The sequence below is a fragment of the Sciurus carolinensis genome, chromosome 17 (assembly GCF_902686445.1).
Source record: "Sciurus carolinensis chromosome 17, mSciCar1.2, whole genome shotgun sequence".
NCBI classification, from domain to species: domain Eukaryota; kingdom Metazoa; phylum Chordata; class Mammalia; order Rodentia; family Sciuridae; genus Sciurus; species Sciurus carolinensis.
In genome coordinates, this window is record NC_062229.1 from 18,576,006 (window position 1) to 18,591,001 (window position 14,996).

Below are 14,996 nucleotides of genomic sequence, written 5' to 3' on the forward strand. Positions count from 1 at the left end.
CATTTCAGTAGAGACCACAAAGAACAGAAAGCCTGGACAAGCTGGGCACTTTCAATTGAATGGGAGAGCTGATATCAAAAAAACAGAGACTATGGGACATAAGAGGATCAAGTTTTCATTCTACAATCTCATCAAAGAATTAGTTTCAGACCCAAAGATAGAGTCTCCAAAGCACAGCCAAGTCTACTGAGGTGGATCAACTGATTCTTTCCCAGGTTTGCTCCCAAGTAGTCTCCTAGGAGCACCCTTGATGTATTTATTCCTCAGACTGTAGATGAAGGGGTTCAGCATGGGGGTGACCACTGTGTACATCAAAGAGGCTGTTGCAGTTGAACGTGAGTTTTGGGTCACAGCAGAACTGAGGTAAATTCCCAGGACTGTGCAATAAAATAAGGAGACCACGGAGAGGTGAGAAGCACAGGTTGAGAAGGCTTTGTACCTGCCCTGAGTTGATGAGATTGCTTGGATGGAGGACACTATGTTGGAGTAGGAGTAAGGATGCAGGTGAGTGGGCCACCTCCCAGCAGCAGAGCTGTCATATATATCATCATGTCATTAAGAAAGCTATCAGAGCAGGGAAGGTGGACCACCTGATTTAGCTCACAAAAAAGTGGGGGAATTCAAAATCTGTGCAGAAGGACAGTCATAAAACCATGAAGCTATGCAACAAGGAATTCAGGATGCTCATGATCCAGCATGCCAGACCTACAATCTTCAGAGCCGGTGGTTCATGATGACTATATAGTGCAGGGGGTGACAGACGGCCACATATCGGTCATAGGGCATCACAGACAGCAGAAAACTGTCTAGTCCTGAAAAAAAAGCAATAAGAAATACATCTGGGTAATGCAGCCTGCATAGGTAATGGCCTTGCTCTGTGTTTGCATGTTCACCAGCATCTCTGGGATCGTGGTGGAGGTGGAGCAAATGTCTACAAAGGACAGGTTGGCGAGGAAGATGTACATGGGCGTCTGCAGATGAGGGTCTGAGATGGTGGCCAGGATGATGAGCAGGTTCCCCAGCACAGTGACCAGGTACATGGAGAGGAAAAGCCCAAAGATAAGGGGCTGTATTTCTGCTTGCTCTGAAAAAGCCAGAAGAAGAAATTCTGAAAGTTGTGTATCATTTTCTGGTTCCATGTGTCTGATATGAGAAGAGAGAACAAGAACAGGACACAAGAAACATTACACACCTGTCACAACGCTACTTATTCTGACTGTGTGAGTGTATGTGCACATGTTGGACGTCAAACTCCTGTTAGACAAGAGCTGTACCACTGAGCTATGCACCACCCTCAATCTTCTACAGAAAAGTAATCAACATCTGCTTTTGTGCATGAATCTTGTACCCTTTATGGTATTACTTGTCTTATGTTTGATTAGAAATTTCTGTGTCATGTTCAGCATCTACTCAAATATCATGTATTCAAAAGTGTTAATCCTTTTATTAGTGTATTGTAGTTATACATAATATTAGTGCATTATAGTTATACATAACATTGTGGTTCACTGTGACCTAGTCATACATGCATGGAATACAATTTGTTCCAATGCAATTCCCAGGACTTCCTTCTGCCTCCCCTTCTCCTTCCTGGTTCTGTTACCTTCACTTGTCTTCCTTCTATTTATAGTTCTTAAAATTAGTGTTCTATAGATACACACAAAGCTGAAATTCACAGTGGTGTATTCATGTATGTGATAGCATAATTTGGTCAGCTTCATTCCACCATTCATCCCTTTTCCCATCCCCTGCCTCTCCCTCAATCCCCTTCCTGTGCTTCACTGATCTCTCTTCTATTTTCAAAGGATTCTCCCCTCTTTCCCCCTTCCTTTGTTCTAGGTTCTGCCTAAGAGAGAGAGCATTCAGCCCTTGACTTTCTGAGTCTGGATTATTTCATTTAGCATGACATTCTTCAGTTTCATCTACTTTCTATGAGAAATTCTTCGACTCACTTAGAAATATAAATAGAAGGAGGCACTGTTGACACAACATGTGAAGAAAAACAAAATCCACACATTATGTGAAGGAGAAGTAACAGTGTGTGAGTCACCTTCCCATCACTGTAACAAATACTCGGGAAAATTGACTTAGAGTGAGTTGTACTCTGGTCACAGTTTTGAAATGTCCAGTTGACCCCGTGGCTTGGGGCGTGTGGTGAGGCAGGAGTCCATGGAAGAAAACCTGTGCAGATCAAGTCCACTCCTCCATGACCAGGAAGCAAAGGAGAGCAAGGAGGAGGCCACACCCCCATTGAACTGAGAACATTCCCCTAGGCGCACCTCTTAAAGCACCTCTCTGAGGACCAAATCTTCAACACCTGGTCATTTGGAGAACATTCAAGATCCAAACTACAGCAGGGGCATTAAGAAGATAGAAAGGAGAGAGTGGATGGGGACATTATTTTACTGCATGTTCAGGAAATATTAGCAGACAAGGTAACATTTGAACAGAGACCTCAAGGAAGACAACATGGGAACCAGGAGGTATCTGGAACTGGGTGAACCTGGATGAGGAACAGTCAAGGCAAAGTCCCTGAGGAAGATTCTTGTTTCAGTTCCTCAAGACTAACAAGGAACCCAGTGTGGTGAGTGGAGTGAGCAAATGAATGAAGAGAAATCATGTCAGAGGGTGATGAATGAGCCTGGTATGGCATCACACACCCATGGAGGCTGAGGCAGGAGGATTGCAAGTCTGAGGTCAGCCTGGGCCACTTAGTAGAAGCTCCTTAAATGTAAAAGCCGAATGTCAGGGACATGCCTCAGTGGTAGAGTGCTTGCCAAACATGTGCAAGACCTGAGTTTATCCCCTGCACTGTAGTCAGTCAGTCAAGAAGTTCTGGGTGACCTAAAGAAACTTACTTCAAACCATGAAAAATCATTACAGTGAGCACAGAGAGCAGAATTAATCATGTCCATGGGGTTAAATGGGAAAGAAATGATCTAATGAATTAATTTATTCTTGAGAGTTACAAGGCAAGGGTTTAAAACCAAGTGATATTAAGCGGTTTCCAAAAAGTAAATAAATTCCTTAGCTACAGGTACAGTCCAGCACCTGTTATATCCCCTCAAAACTCAGCAAAAGCAAGAAACAGCAAAATAAATTTACCCTTAAGACAAAAAATATATCTATTAAATATCAAGAGACTTGCAGATTGAACACCTCAACAGGGAAAAGAGCAAAGGGAATAAAGCAACAGTCCCAAAGAGAAAGAGACAAAGAGCTACTGAATGAAACATTTCATCTGAAACAGTGAAAGTGCATTTTCCTTGCTGGTCCACATCTGTTGGACCCACTGACTTTCATGTGGTCTGGCAGTGGATCAGGAAAGCCCCTCTCTCCCTTTTCTCAGGGGGCATCTTCTTCTTTGTTATTTTAGGTCTGGGGATCTGATATTCTGATTTATTTTTGAGTCCCATGGGTATATTCAATCTGATCATCGTCAACATGCAAATATTTCCCCAATGTTACTGCATAAAATCCCATCCATGGCACCACAACAATCCTGTTTATGCTGAAAACATCCTTCCTATAATTAATCCCTCAGGGGCTTATATCATACATACACATTCTTCATTCTCTGTCTTCACCATTGTAGTTCAACATCGAAAGACAGAGAATTCATCAGCTTACTCATCTTCACATTTTCACAAAAGTGTGAAAACATGTACATTATATAGAAACAAATTTAAAGAAAACAAAAAAGTTACAAGGCAAGGGTTTAAAGCCAAGTGATATTAAGCGGTTTCCAAACAACAGAATCAGAAGGACCGTTATTAATATCAGTTGATAATTAACTGAAACAGGATACAAAATGGCAGTGATTTAAGTGATTTCAACATGGATTAGAAATTAAATTTTCAGAGACCTAGACAACTGAGTTGTAAGCAGTCTTATGCACACACACAGAGACACACACACACAGACACACACACACACACACACAGTATATATACATAAACATATTATATGAAATTTGAAGACAATTTTTTTTGTGGTGTTGTGATTGAACCCAAGTCTTTGTACTTGCGAAGTGAGCACTTTACCAACTGAGCTATCGCAATTAAATAATAGTATCTTTCAAATAATATCTAAAGTGAACGTGGCTTGTGGAAAGAGATCTATCAAGAAAAGACTAAAATCATAATGAAGAATAACAGACTTGTGAAAACTAGTTGGAAATATGCATAAAAGGCTATTCATTTCTTCATATCATGCAGATGCACATTGTACATTTAAAAAGCAATGAGGTAAACACAATAAAACCACAGACTTGATCACACAAAATACAAATAATTTTATAATTTCTCCCAACACGTCTACACATACATACAGAAACTAAATAGCAAAGGTGATGAAAACTCCAATTCTTATATTTGAAAGTTTACAACAAAAAATGGGAACTGGAATACGCCAACCCCACTATACAAACTCAAATAATTTGCACAATTCACGATAAAAGCTTATTCACACTCAGTAGTAAGGATATAAGCTTGGTGATATGCCTTTTTCATTTGTACTTTCTCATCTGACTACCTTGCATGAGGGAAGATAATTGCAAGACATATGCGTCATGAGACACTATTGCAATGTAGGATTTATCAGCACTGCATTGGTCTGGACTTTTTGTAGGGATATGCAAACATATTTAATTGCACCCCATCTTAAAAAAGAAATATCCACAGTGAATACTCCACACAATATAAAAAAAAATTTGGACATACATTCTACGTTTACTGGAACCAAATTATGCCTACCATTACCTCCTTTAATTAGGGTTTCTCACTATCATTTAAATGTCAATAATCACCCCTGCATTGTTAAGTTCAGCTGTTATTATTATTTTAGCACTGTAAATAAGCACCCTAAAAATAAAGGAAGCCTCCCCTGCTTTCTTGCCACCCTGGGCCAGGCTGAATTGCTCTCAGGGAAACTTCCTCAGACTTTATTATCTCTGGAACTTCCTGCAACACTGATCAAGCTTTTGGACTCACCGGTGTGGCATCTGTGGAAGGAAGAGCTCTGTGTGGAAACACAGAATCTCCCCTGGATGGTTGATTATGGAGACTGAAGCTCTGTTCCAAACAGGACAGCAGAAAGGAGTGAAGTATCAGTCCCTGAGCCAGACTAAGGTCTCCAAACTATCAGGTGGGGGAGCCTTGTCCAGCTGAAGGTTGCACCTGCTGAATTACAGTGGTGTGGAGATATTCAGAGCTCCCAGTAGATTCTCCCTTAGGTATACGCCCACATGTCCCCCTCCCATTATTCAACCCCTGAGCATATCATGTCCCTGTGGGCCTCTGCTCTACACAGCAAGAAAAAATTCTTTTACAGATTCTCTGTTCTCAAGAGACCAGGTGAAACCAGTGTTCATTACTCCTTCTCAAGAACTCTTGGTTTCCAGATATCTGACCTTCTCCCAATCCAGAGTTGAGGATTTCTCCAAATTATGAAACTAAAGAATCTTTCTTCAGTGTTTCTTAAATCAACAAAGCACTGAGTCACTTGAAGAACACAGTCCCTGATATCCTCAGAAAATTGTAATTTCCCTCTTCAACAATGGAAGAACTGTGCTGTTTTGAATGAGAGAGTGGGTATGACATTCCTTGGTTTCATGGTGCTTTTAACAAAACAATTAAAAGTTTAATGCTTGTAAGACTAATACAAGTTCAGAGGGTTACATTTAGTTCTTCACTTACAAAATGTTTGCAAATTATAAGAGGTATATTCAGATCTTTTTATGCACATTGCTCCAAACTATTGACATATAAGGTGTTACTCATTTGATAGAATGTGTCCCCTAAAAGTTCACATGAGAAACAATGTAAGAAGTTTTAGAGGTGAAATCAGTGGGGTTATGAGAGCCTTAACCCAATCAGTGAATTTATTCTCTTGTAAGAATTAACTGGAAGGTGACTGTAGGTATGTTGGCCGTGGCTGGAGCAGGTGAGTCTTTGGGAGTGTGACTTTGGGATATGTATTTTGTCTTTGTCGAGTGCAGCGCTCTCTCTCTCTCTCTCTCTCTCTCTCTCTCTCTCTCTCTCTCTCTCTCTCAGTCTCTCTCTCTCTTTCTCTCTCCCTCTCTCTCTCTCTCTCTCTCTCTCTCTCTCTGTGTCTCCTGTTCCTCATCGTCCTGCCCTCCAGATCATCATGCCTGAGTCACTGTCTTCCACCTCACTCTCCTGCCATGATGTCCTGCCTCATCTAGGGACCCAGACAATGGGTTTGACAACCTATAGACTGAGATCTCTGAAACCATGAGTCCCAAAATAAACCTTTGCTCTCAAATTTCTCTTTTTATGTCTTTTGGTCACAGTGGTGAAAACAGTGACTGAAACCTAAGGACTCTCTTATACAACATTTATAAAAGTCCATTCAGCTGTCAGTACTATTAGGAACCTGATTCTATATTGGCAGAAATGGAACCTAAGGTTTAACTGATCTGCCCAGACTTATAACCTGAATAATGCATGGGTTTTGAGTGGAACCCCATTAAGATTTTATAGTTCTTATGCCATAGTCTTCTGGTCCTCAACCAGAGATGATTTTTCCTCCAAAACACATTTGGAAGTGTCTGTAGAAACTTAGATTGACATTTCTAGGAAAGTGTAACAGGTACCCAGTGGGTGAGGCTAGGGATGCTGCTCAACACCTGGCAATGCACCAACAGGTCCCACTGGGTGTGCAGAGTGGGGAGTCCCAGCTGGAGACCAGGATGCTGAGCAGGTCCCAGTGCATGTTGCCCGGTACCTGGGCAGAGAGGGCCCAACACAGGGGATGTGCTGGTCTGGATCCTCTGAAAGTCCCAGAAAGAGCAAGTTTCTAATTCCTACTTGGCTTCCCATTTCCCTGAGGCTGCTAGGCTTTACCAGAAGGAGGAAGAAACACATAATTCAATCCTAGTATGCTTTCCCCAATATAGTATAATTTTTATCCTTCATCCAACCCACGGAGTTCATGAACTCATTCACTTTGGGTGATCATTACTTTACTGCATGTTGTGATTACCATCACTATTGAGAAAACTTGTCTCTAGGTCAGTGGTTCTCAAACATGGTTCCCTGGTACAGCAACATTAGCATCTCCTGGGACCTTAATAGAAACACATAGTTTTCAAACGTACGTGGACCTATTGAATCAAGCACTCTAATAATGGTGCCAGCAATCTGTGCTTTCAAAATCCCTCCAGGATTCTGATGCATGCATAGGTTTGAGGATCACCATGCAGTTCTTGCCTGCACCCCAAAGCAACCATACCTTCTGCCCAGTCTGATGGTTGCTCCTCACTTCCTACTCAGTGTCTGTAAGAATGAGAAATAACTGTCTCTAGGCAGATGTTTCAAGGGCCTGACTAAAGCCAGATCCCCTGAGGAACATGACAGAACTTATGGTCGATTTTGCCCAGAGAGGAACAACTGGATGTTATCAAGCATCACAAGTCTGGCAGACACAGAGACCTGAAGCTTAAGTGTAGTGTGTGTGTGGGTGTGTGTGTGTGTGTGTGTGTGTGTGCATGTGTGTCCTTGACTTGCTCTGAAGAATTTCTATGGCCAGTCAGAATGTCACCAAATTGACATCAGAATGTGACTTGGTAAATTTTAGGAGTGAAGATGATGTGCCAATGGTATGCATTGCAGTCAAAACATTTTAAAGATTATATAAATAGATAAGTACACACATAGAGATAGATATAGATATAAATAAAGATATATATATATATATATATATATATATATATATGGAAAACTTGTAGAGTAGAAGAGGAATGAGGGGGGAAGAGGAAGTATTTCGGACTGAAGTGAAGCAACGGATATTCTGTGCTTGTATGATTATGTCACAATGGACCCCAGTATTATGCTTAAATATAATGTACCAATAAAAACATAAAATATAACTCTAGAATGTTTAAAATTAAAAAAATAGTGGAAATGCTCTGTAAACATATGGAAAGAAAAATATCCAATGCTCTAAAGTAACTCAACTATGGCTAAGATTTAGTCTTGATAGAGATGCAAAGGAGAGAATTTCAGTTTCCATCTGAACTGAGGCCTGCAGAGTGAGTGCGTGGTTCTGCTGGGAGGACTAGGAGAGCTTCCCTTACTCTGCAGCCCACCTACCAGTTCCCACAAGCACTACATTGCCCTTCACCCCCTGAAGCACACAAGACAATGATGGCAGAGCATTAGGTGTCAAATACTCTTAGTCCCAATGCTGTTTATTTCCTTATCCAACAGCTTTACACTATGTAAAAAAGGGTCTGCATCACAGAATCCTGTACACTCACTGGTCCACATTGTCCAGAATGACAAAGACACAGTATACAAGAATGATAACAATTATTTTTTGATTTTTATGGTTTTATTGTAAGAACATATATTAAGGTGATCTTTAAGCCTGAGACACATTGTAGCATAAGATTGTGGAAAATATTTGGGGGCAGTAGGAAAGAAATATGAGCTCAAGGAGAAAAAGGAAAAATGTCCGCATTTCTGGTCCTAGAGAAATACTTATTCCTGTATCATTAACTTTTTTTATTTACAACTATTAATTAAATTTTTCCATGGGGATAATTGCAGATGAGCATACATATGCCTGAAATGACACAGAGTGACCCAGGCACCCATTCCTCATTTTCACAAATTGTAGCATCTCACAAAACTAGAGTGCCTTATCACACCTGTGATATTAACACTGATAACATCAAAAGGCAGATAGGGTTCCATTAGCCAGGTCCCTACTATCACCCTATAATAGGCAGGTCCACTCCTCCTCTCCTGGTGCCTGAAACTTAAGGACCATGATCTATTTATCATTTATACACTGTTATCACTTTAATATGTTATCTAGAGTACAAAAGTATCCACCCAGAAAAAATGGTGAGTAGACACCTCTGGGGCCTGTCCAGCCCAAGACTCTGATAGGTGTCATGGACACTGAGCTGCCATAGAAGTAGGATCCTACAAATGATAGAAATATCGAAGCTGGGCATTGCTGAGGGAGCAGAAAGTCCTCTGGTTCTATGGCACAGTGGGGTGAATGTAGCTAATAATAATGCATTAGTATGTCTCAGAATTCTTAGAAGAGAGGATTTGGAATGTCTTCACCATAAATAAATGATTGGTGTTTCAGGTAATGAATATACCAACTATCCTGAGTGGATCCTTGCCTCATGTATACATGGATCAAAATACGTTGCACTATAGATATACATAAAGGAGAAATTCATTGTAGTATATCCATAGCATAGTATGGTCAATTTCATATTACGCTAATTTTTAAACATCTACAAATAAATAGAAGGAAAACCAGTAGAAATTTCTTCCTGGGGAAAAGGGGAGGGAGGATGAGAGAGAAAGGGGAAATACTAGAGACCAAAATGGAGCAAATTATATTCCATACCTGTATGATTATGCTAAATTTATTCCCAATTTTATGTATGACTAAAATACACTAAAAAGAATAATGCATAAATATGCAGCTCATAAATATATAAAATATAATGTCAGTCAAAAATTAAATGAATTAACATTGTAAATCACAGTGACCAATTTTGGGGTTTTGATTTTTTTGTAATGGGTTGCTGAGGGTGGAACCCAGTCCTCACACTTGCAGGGCAAGTGATCTACCACTGAGCTAACATCCCAGCCTGTGACCAGTTCTTAAAAGCACTACTACACTAAATTCTACATTATCAAGCAGAGGAGTCAAGATGATGATGTTCAAAGAGAAAAAGTGACATCACATTTACCTTGACTAGGAATTTCATCAATTGCCTCAGTCATCAAATCTATTTTTCTTTCCTGGGCATGTTAAAAATCATGGCTATTTTTACAGAAATATGAAAGAAATATTACTCAATAAAATATGTCATGGATGAATTAATTATTCTTTAAAAATCCTTGATGGTCTGTGACACAATGGTAATTTCCAAATATTTCCATACATTATTTGAAATAATTGTGGAGAATCACACAGTCACAGAGCTAAAATCTAGTGGATATCAGAGCAGAAAGCTTAATAAAGAAGTTTGGAGTTACAGACCAGTGGGGATCAAGGAATGAAAACTCCAGAAAGCAAACAGGAGGAGAAAGTTGCACATCTACCATATTATCAAAGATCCGCAACTGTGGCCCTGGGGCTCTGCTTCCTGGGCATGTGCTTCTGCAGACAATGGGTCATTTTATATTTTCCCTCCGAAGAGATTTTTCAGGGCTCTCCTTACATCTTTATTCCTCAGACTGTACAAGAAGGGGTTCAGCATAGGCGTGACCACAGTGTACATCACTGAGGCTGTGGAACTGGAGTGTGAACTGTGTGTTGCCACAGAACTGAGGTACACACCAAAGCCTGTGCTATAAAATAAGGAGACCACGGAGATGTGGGACGCACAGGTGGAGAAGGCTTTGTACTTGCCCCGAGCTGATGAGATTGCAAGGATGGAGGACACTATCTTGAAGTAGGAGTAAAGGATGCCAGTAAAGGGACAAACAGCCACAAGCACAAGTGCAAAATACGCTACCAGGTCATTAAGGAAGATGTCAGAACAGGCAAGTTGGACCACCTGGTTGAGTTCACAGAAAAAGTGGGGGATTTCTAAATGTGTGCAGAAGGACAGTCGCAACAACATTAAGCTTTGTAGCAGGGCATGCAAGACACTCAGAATCCAGCACACCAGAACAAGCAAACCACAGAGCTGAGGATTCACGATGACAGTGTAGCGCAGTGGGTGACAGATGGCCACAAACCTGTCGTAGGCCATCACAGCCAAGAGAAAGCCGTCCAATTCTACAAAAAGCCAGAAAAAGCACATTTGGGTGATGCAGCCTGCGTAGGTAATGGCCTTGCTCTGTGTCTGGATGTTCACCAGCATCTTTGGGATGATGGTGGACACCAAACAGATGTCCACAAAGGACAGGTTGGAGAGGAAGAAATACATGGGCGTGTGCAGTTGGGAGTCTGAGATTGTGGCAATGATGATGAGCAGGTTCCCCAGTACAGTGACCAGGTACATGGAGAGGAAAAGCCCAAAGATGAGGGGCTGCAGTTCTGGGTCCTCTGAAAATCCAAGAAGGAGGAATTGTGAAATTCTTGTACTGTTTCCTGGTTCCATGAGGTAGATGTTACTACTGAAAACAGAAAAATGATATTACGCTTTTTGCACACATTGATGCTACCGATATGGTTGAAATGTCACAATTTCTATTTTCCAGTAAATAAATTAACATCTGTGGTATCATGGGTCTGTTCATCTTAGGACATCCCTAGTGCCAATATTGATGAGAAATCCCTGTCTCACTCTAAGCCTTTCCTCAAGTGTTCATGCATTGTACAGAATTAATGAGAAAATACTTCTTACCATTGAGTAGTATTTGTGGGTTGCTGACCTCATTCCAGGTACCATCCGGACCTTAACATCCACAGCTCCTACATCCCAGTGATGGGCAAAGAACATACGCAAAGGGGTAAATTATAGGTATGTTACATTTTTGTGCAAATGATTTATCACAATATTGTCCTATGTGACAAGTTACTGAATAATACACATCAAATATGTGTGGTCCTTTGAAAATTAATTGTAACTTAATAAGCTACTATAAAAAGAAATAATCATATGGCATGCATCATGATGAAGCACTTCTAAAAATAAAAGCAGGTAATGTAGACAGCAAATAAGAGGTTGTATTTATGTGTGTTTGTGTGTGTTGCTGGGGATTCCACCCAGGGCCTTGTATATGCTAAGCAGGTGCTCTAGGGCTCTCACACGACTCACACCCCCAGCTCCCTATTACTTTATAGGTAACCAGACGTGCATTAGAGAACGTGACAATTGAATAGAGTCCTCAGGAGGTCCAGCAGGAGCCAGCAGGCTAGCAGGCATTTCTACCTGGCAGAAGGAATTCCCAGTTCAAAGGCCCTGAGGCAAGAGCATGTTTAGAAAACATAAGGGCATCAAGCAGCCAGTGTGAAGAGGTCAATGAGAAAGAGGGAGAGTGGTCAGAGATGGTGTCAGAGGGATGCTGAGGAAAGAGGTGGCCTCCCTGCTGGAGCTGAATCTGCCTGAGACAGAAAGGCCTTCCTCCCCACTACATCTTCACATAGTATTAACTTACTTCTCAGTATCCATTGAATGGAAATGGACATGTTACATGTTACCTTTATTGTTGAGTTGATTTATGTACTATGACTATCACCTTGGAATTTCTGAGTCCCAGAGCCCTGCCCTGAGGACGACATACATGAACACACAACACACCATCACCACTGTGGCCTCTGACCTTCACTCCAAACTGTTAGACTCCTAGTGTATACAATGCACGCTGGACAGATTAAATTATCTTTCCCCTAATGCAGAAATGGCAGCCAAAATGCCCATTTTGTAAGCCTCTCATGAACACATAAGCATGATGCCAATACCGCTACGTTAAATGCTAGATTACACTCTGCATTTAAAGAAACACATACATGAAAAAATGTCAACAAGCAGAAAAATAGTGGAATGAAATGGACACATGAGTGGGGGAGAGAGGTAATAAGCCCAGATGGTCCCCAAGAAAGCAAGAGGAAGGAACCACTCCCTTGGTTCTGGGTGTGTTCCAGCCCAGGGTCTGCCTCCTGGGCACCCTGCAAAAATAAGAAAGGGGCAGAAATAAACACATCCAAAGTCAAAAATAGCAATGTCTTTATGATTTAAAAGTGATACAGAAAGGACACAAAGATAAAATAATTAAGGAGAATAAATTAACAATTCACAAAAGAATCCACAATGTACAGCAAAATCTTGTCTTGTTTCTATATGAGGCAGAAACTCTTGCTTTTCCTGTGCCTCTTCCAGACCTCCTTGACCAATGGGTACTGCTATGGTGGTTGAGGAGTCATCTTCCTCACTTCTTGGACTTTGGATTTTAATTTCTGTTTTCCTTAACAAAGCCCCCGGGTACACTCTGGCCCTGGTTCTGGTCTTCATCCAACAAGCAGAGGCCTCTCCAGTCATTCTTTGCTAAACCACACATGTCATGACAGTCCTGTCCCTTTTCTTTCTTCCTATTACTGGGGCCTTTTATTACAACACATGCATTTCACAGTACTCAGTCTATGACCTTGTAAAACCCAAACCAGGTGAGCAAAGACTTCACGGGCTCTGTTCACCTTCCTATTTTCACAAAGATGCAGAAGTCTATCTTCAATAACTAGAGAAAAATGTAAGAAAGTAGTAAGGTATGTAATTCAAAAACTTCATGAGAATGCAACCAGGTTCCATGGGACTACTCCCAAACAACTGTATTCAACAAGCTGAATGGAGCCTCAAAAGCTAGCAGAAACCAGATGGCAGTGTGGCTCAGTAGTAGAGCACTTGTCAGCATGACTGAGGCTCTGGTTCCATCCTGTGCAATGCAAAACCCAAAACTACCTGGAAGAAGACTAACAGGAGCAAGTCCAAGATATCAACATGAATTAGTAATTAAATCAACAAAAACTTTGGCATATCAGAATATAACATGTAATGTTCCTATGATAACCTGAAATTAATAAATTCTCAGCTATCACTTGTTGAATGAATAAAGAATTTAACCTGAGTATATGTGAACATTTCATATATGACAAAGTTTCATTTCAATTTAGTAGAAGATTAGATTGTGGAATAAATGCTCGCATAAATATCTGCCTGGAGGAAAATGAAGTTGGCCCCTACCTCACTTAAGTTAACAGTAACCAGAGAAGATAAGACCTAAGTGTAAAAACACACCACTGATTTTAGGTGAACATTAACAAATTATATAAAAATCCACAGTGAGCAAGAACCTAGTAAGGCAAGAAACTCAGATGTAAGAAGACAGATATGTACCAGTAAAAAAATATATGAATAATTTTCATGGTCAGAGGTACCACCTGAGAAGCCAATGAAGAAACAATAATTTGTAAAAATCACTCAAAATATCGATCCTGGTAGAAAAAGGACAAATAAGAGTAAAGGTACACCAAAATATTTGCTCAAGTTCAGCAATAGTTTAAGAAAACAGCAAGAAATATTTTATCCACAACCTACATCCTTAAGAAAAGCTCCTGAAGAGCTGTTTCATCGGTTGTGGTTAGAATTTTTAACCAGATAGAAAAAAGGGAGCTCTCAAAATTAGGTAGAACAGATGTTACTCTGGACCATGTACGAGAGAGATAATCTCCAAGTCAGCTACAAATACCAAAAGGATAGAAATTCCTTAACTCAAGGTCTCTTGATCTCCTGAATATTGACATTCTGCGACAAGTTAATTCTCTGAGGCGGGTGCTGGCCTGTGCATTGTGGGAGGGTCAGTAACAACCCTGAGCTCTCATGACCCCTCCACTGAGTGACCGCTATAAATGTCTGTGAAACTTGCTCTGTGTCAGGGAGGGGCATCCCTTCTGGTTGAGAATCACTTGTTTGAACTTAAAAGTAGCAACATATTTTTTGAAACATTGGTATAGCAGTGAATTAGTAAGAACCAGTATGAAAGGTATGGAAAGTATGATTAGCACATCCCCATTATTAAATGCTGTGCAGCCTTAGAAATACCTAAACTGCAGTGAGCTGGTCATCTGCAGGAAGTCCACAAGAATTAGAGTGAGAAGGTGGACGAACCTTAAGGACAGAACAGTGCATCAAATGAGAGAACAGTGAGGAGTGCACGGGATTTTTCTCATGCATTTGCATAGAATGTATAGGAGCATGTATGAACACATTCTACAGAAAGAAAAGCTTTAAAAGAGACTGATAACTTACAGAATAGAGAATGACAGCATTGATTAAATTAGTGTAAGTATACTGCTTTTTTTAATGCAAGACTTTATGGATTTTATTTTAGTCTTAAAATTGCATTTGATAATTTATTCATATGTTTTTTTTTTCGTTTACTTTGGCAGATTTGAGTCTCAAACCCAAGACTTTGTGTATGCTAAACAAGCTCCCTATAACTGTTCTACAACCTCTGTCCAATTTTTCAAATTGATACATAATACATGTACAT

At 40.5% G+C, this 14,996-nt stretch overlaps 1 protein-coding gene and 1 pseudogene across 1 annotated transcript; both read right to left on the minus strand.

The window, feature by feature from the left end:
- Positions 1-183: 183 nt before the first annotated feature.
- LOC124968179 (olfactory receptor 7A17-like) lies at positions 184-1,139 on the minus strand (annotated as a pseudogene).
- Positions 1,140-10,177: 9,038 nt separating this feature from the next.
- Positions 10,178-11,107, minus strand: LOC124969152 (olfactory receptor 7A10-like). The gene has a single exon (XM_047531983.1). The coding sequence runs from the start codon at positions 11,105-11,107 to the stop codon at positions 10,178-10,180; it is 930 nt and encodes a 309-aa protein (XP_047387939.1).
- Between the last annotated feature and the right edge of the window lie 3,889 nt (positions 11,108-14,996).

Coding starts and splice junctions, on each gene's coding strand:
- LOC124969152 (XM_047531983.1), bottom strand. CDS start 11,107: ATGGAACCAGGAAACAGTACAAGAATTTCACAATTCCTCCTTCTTGGA.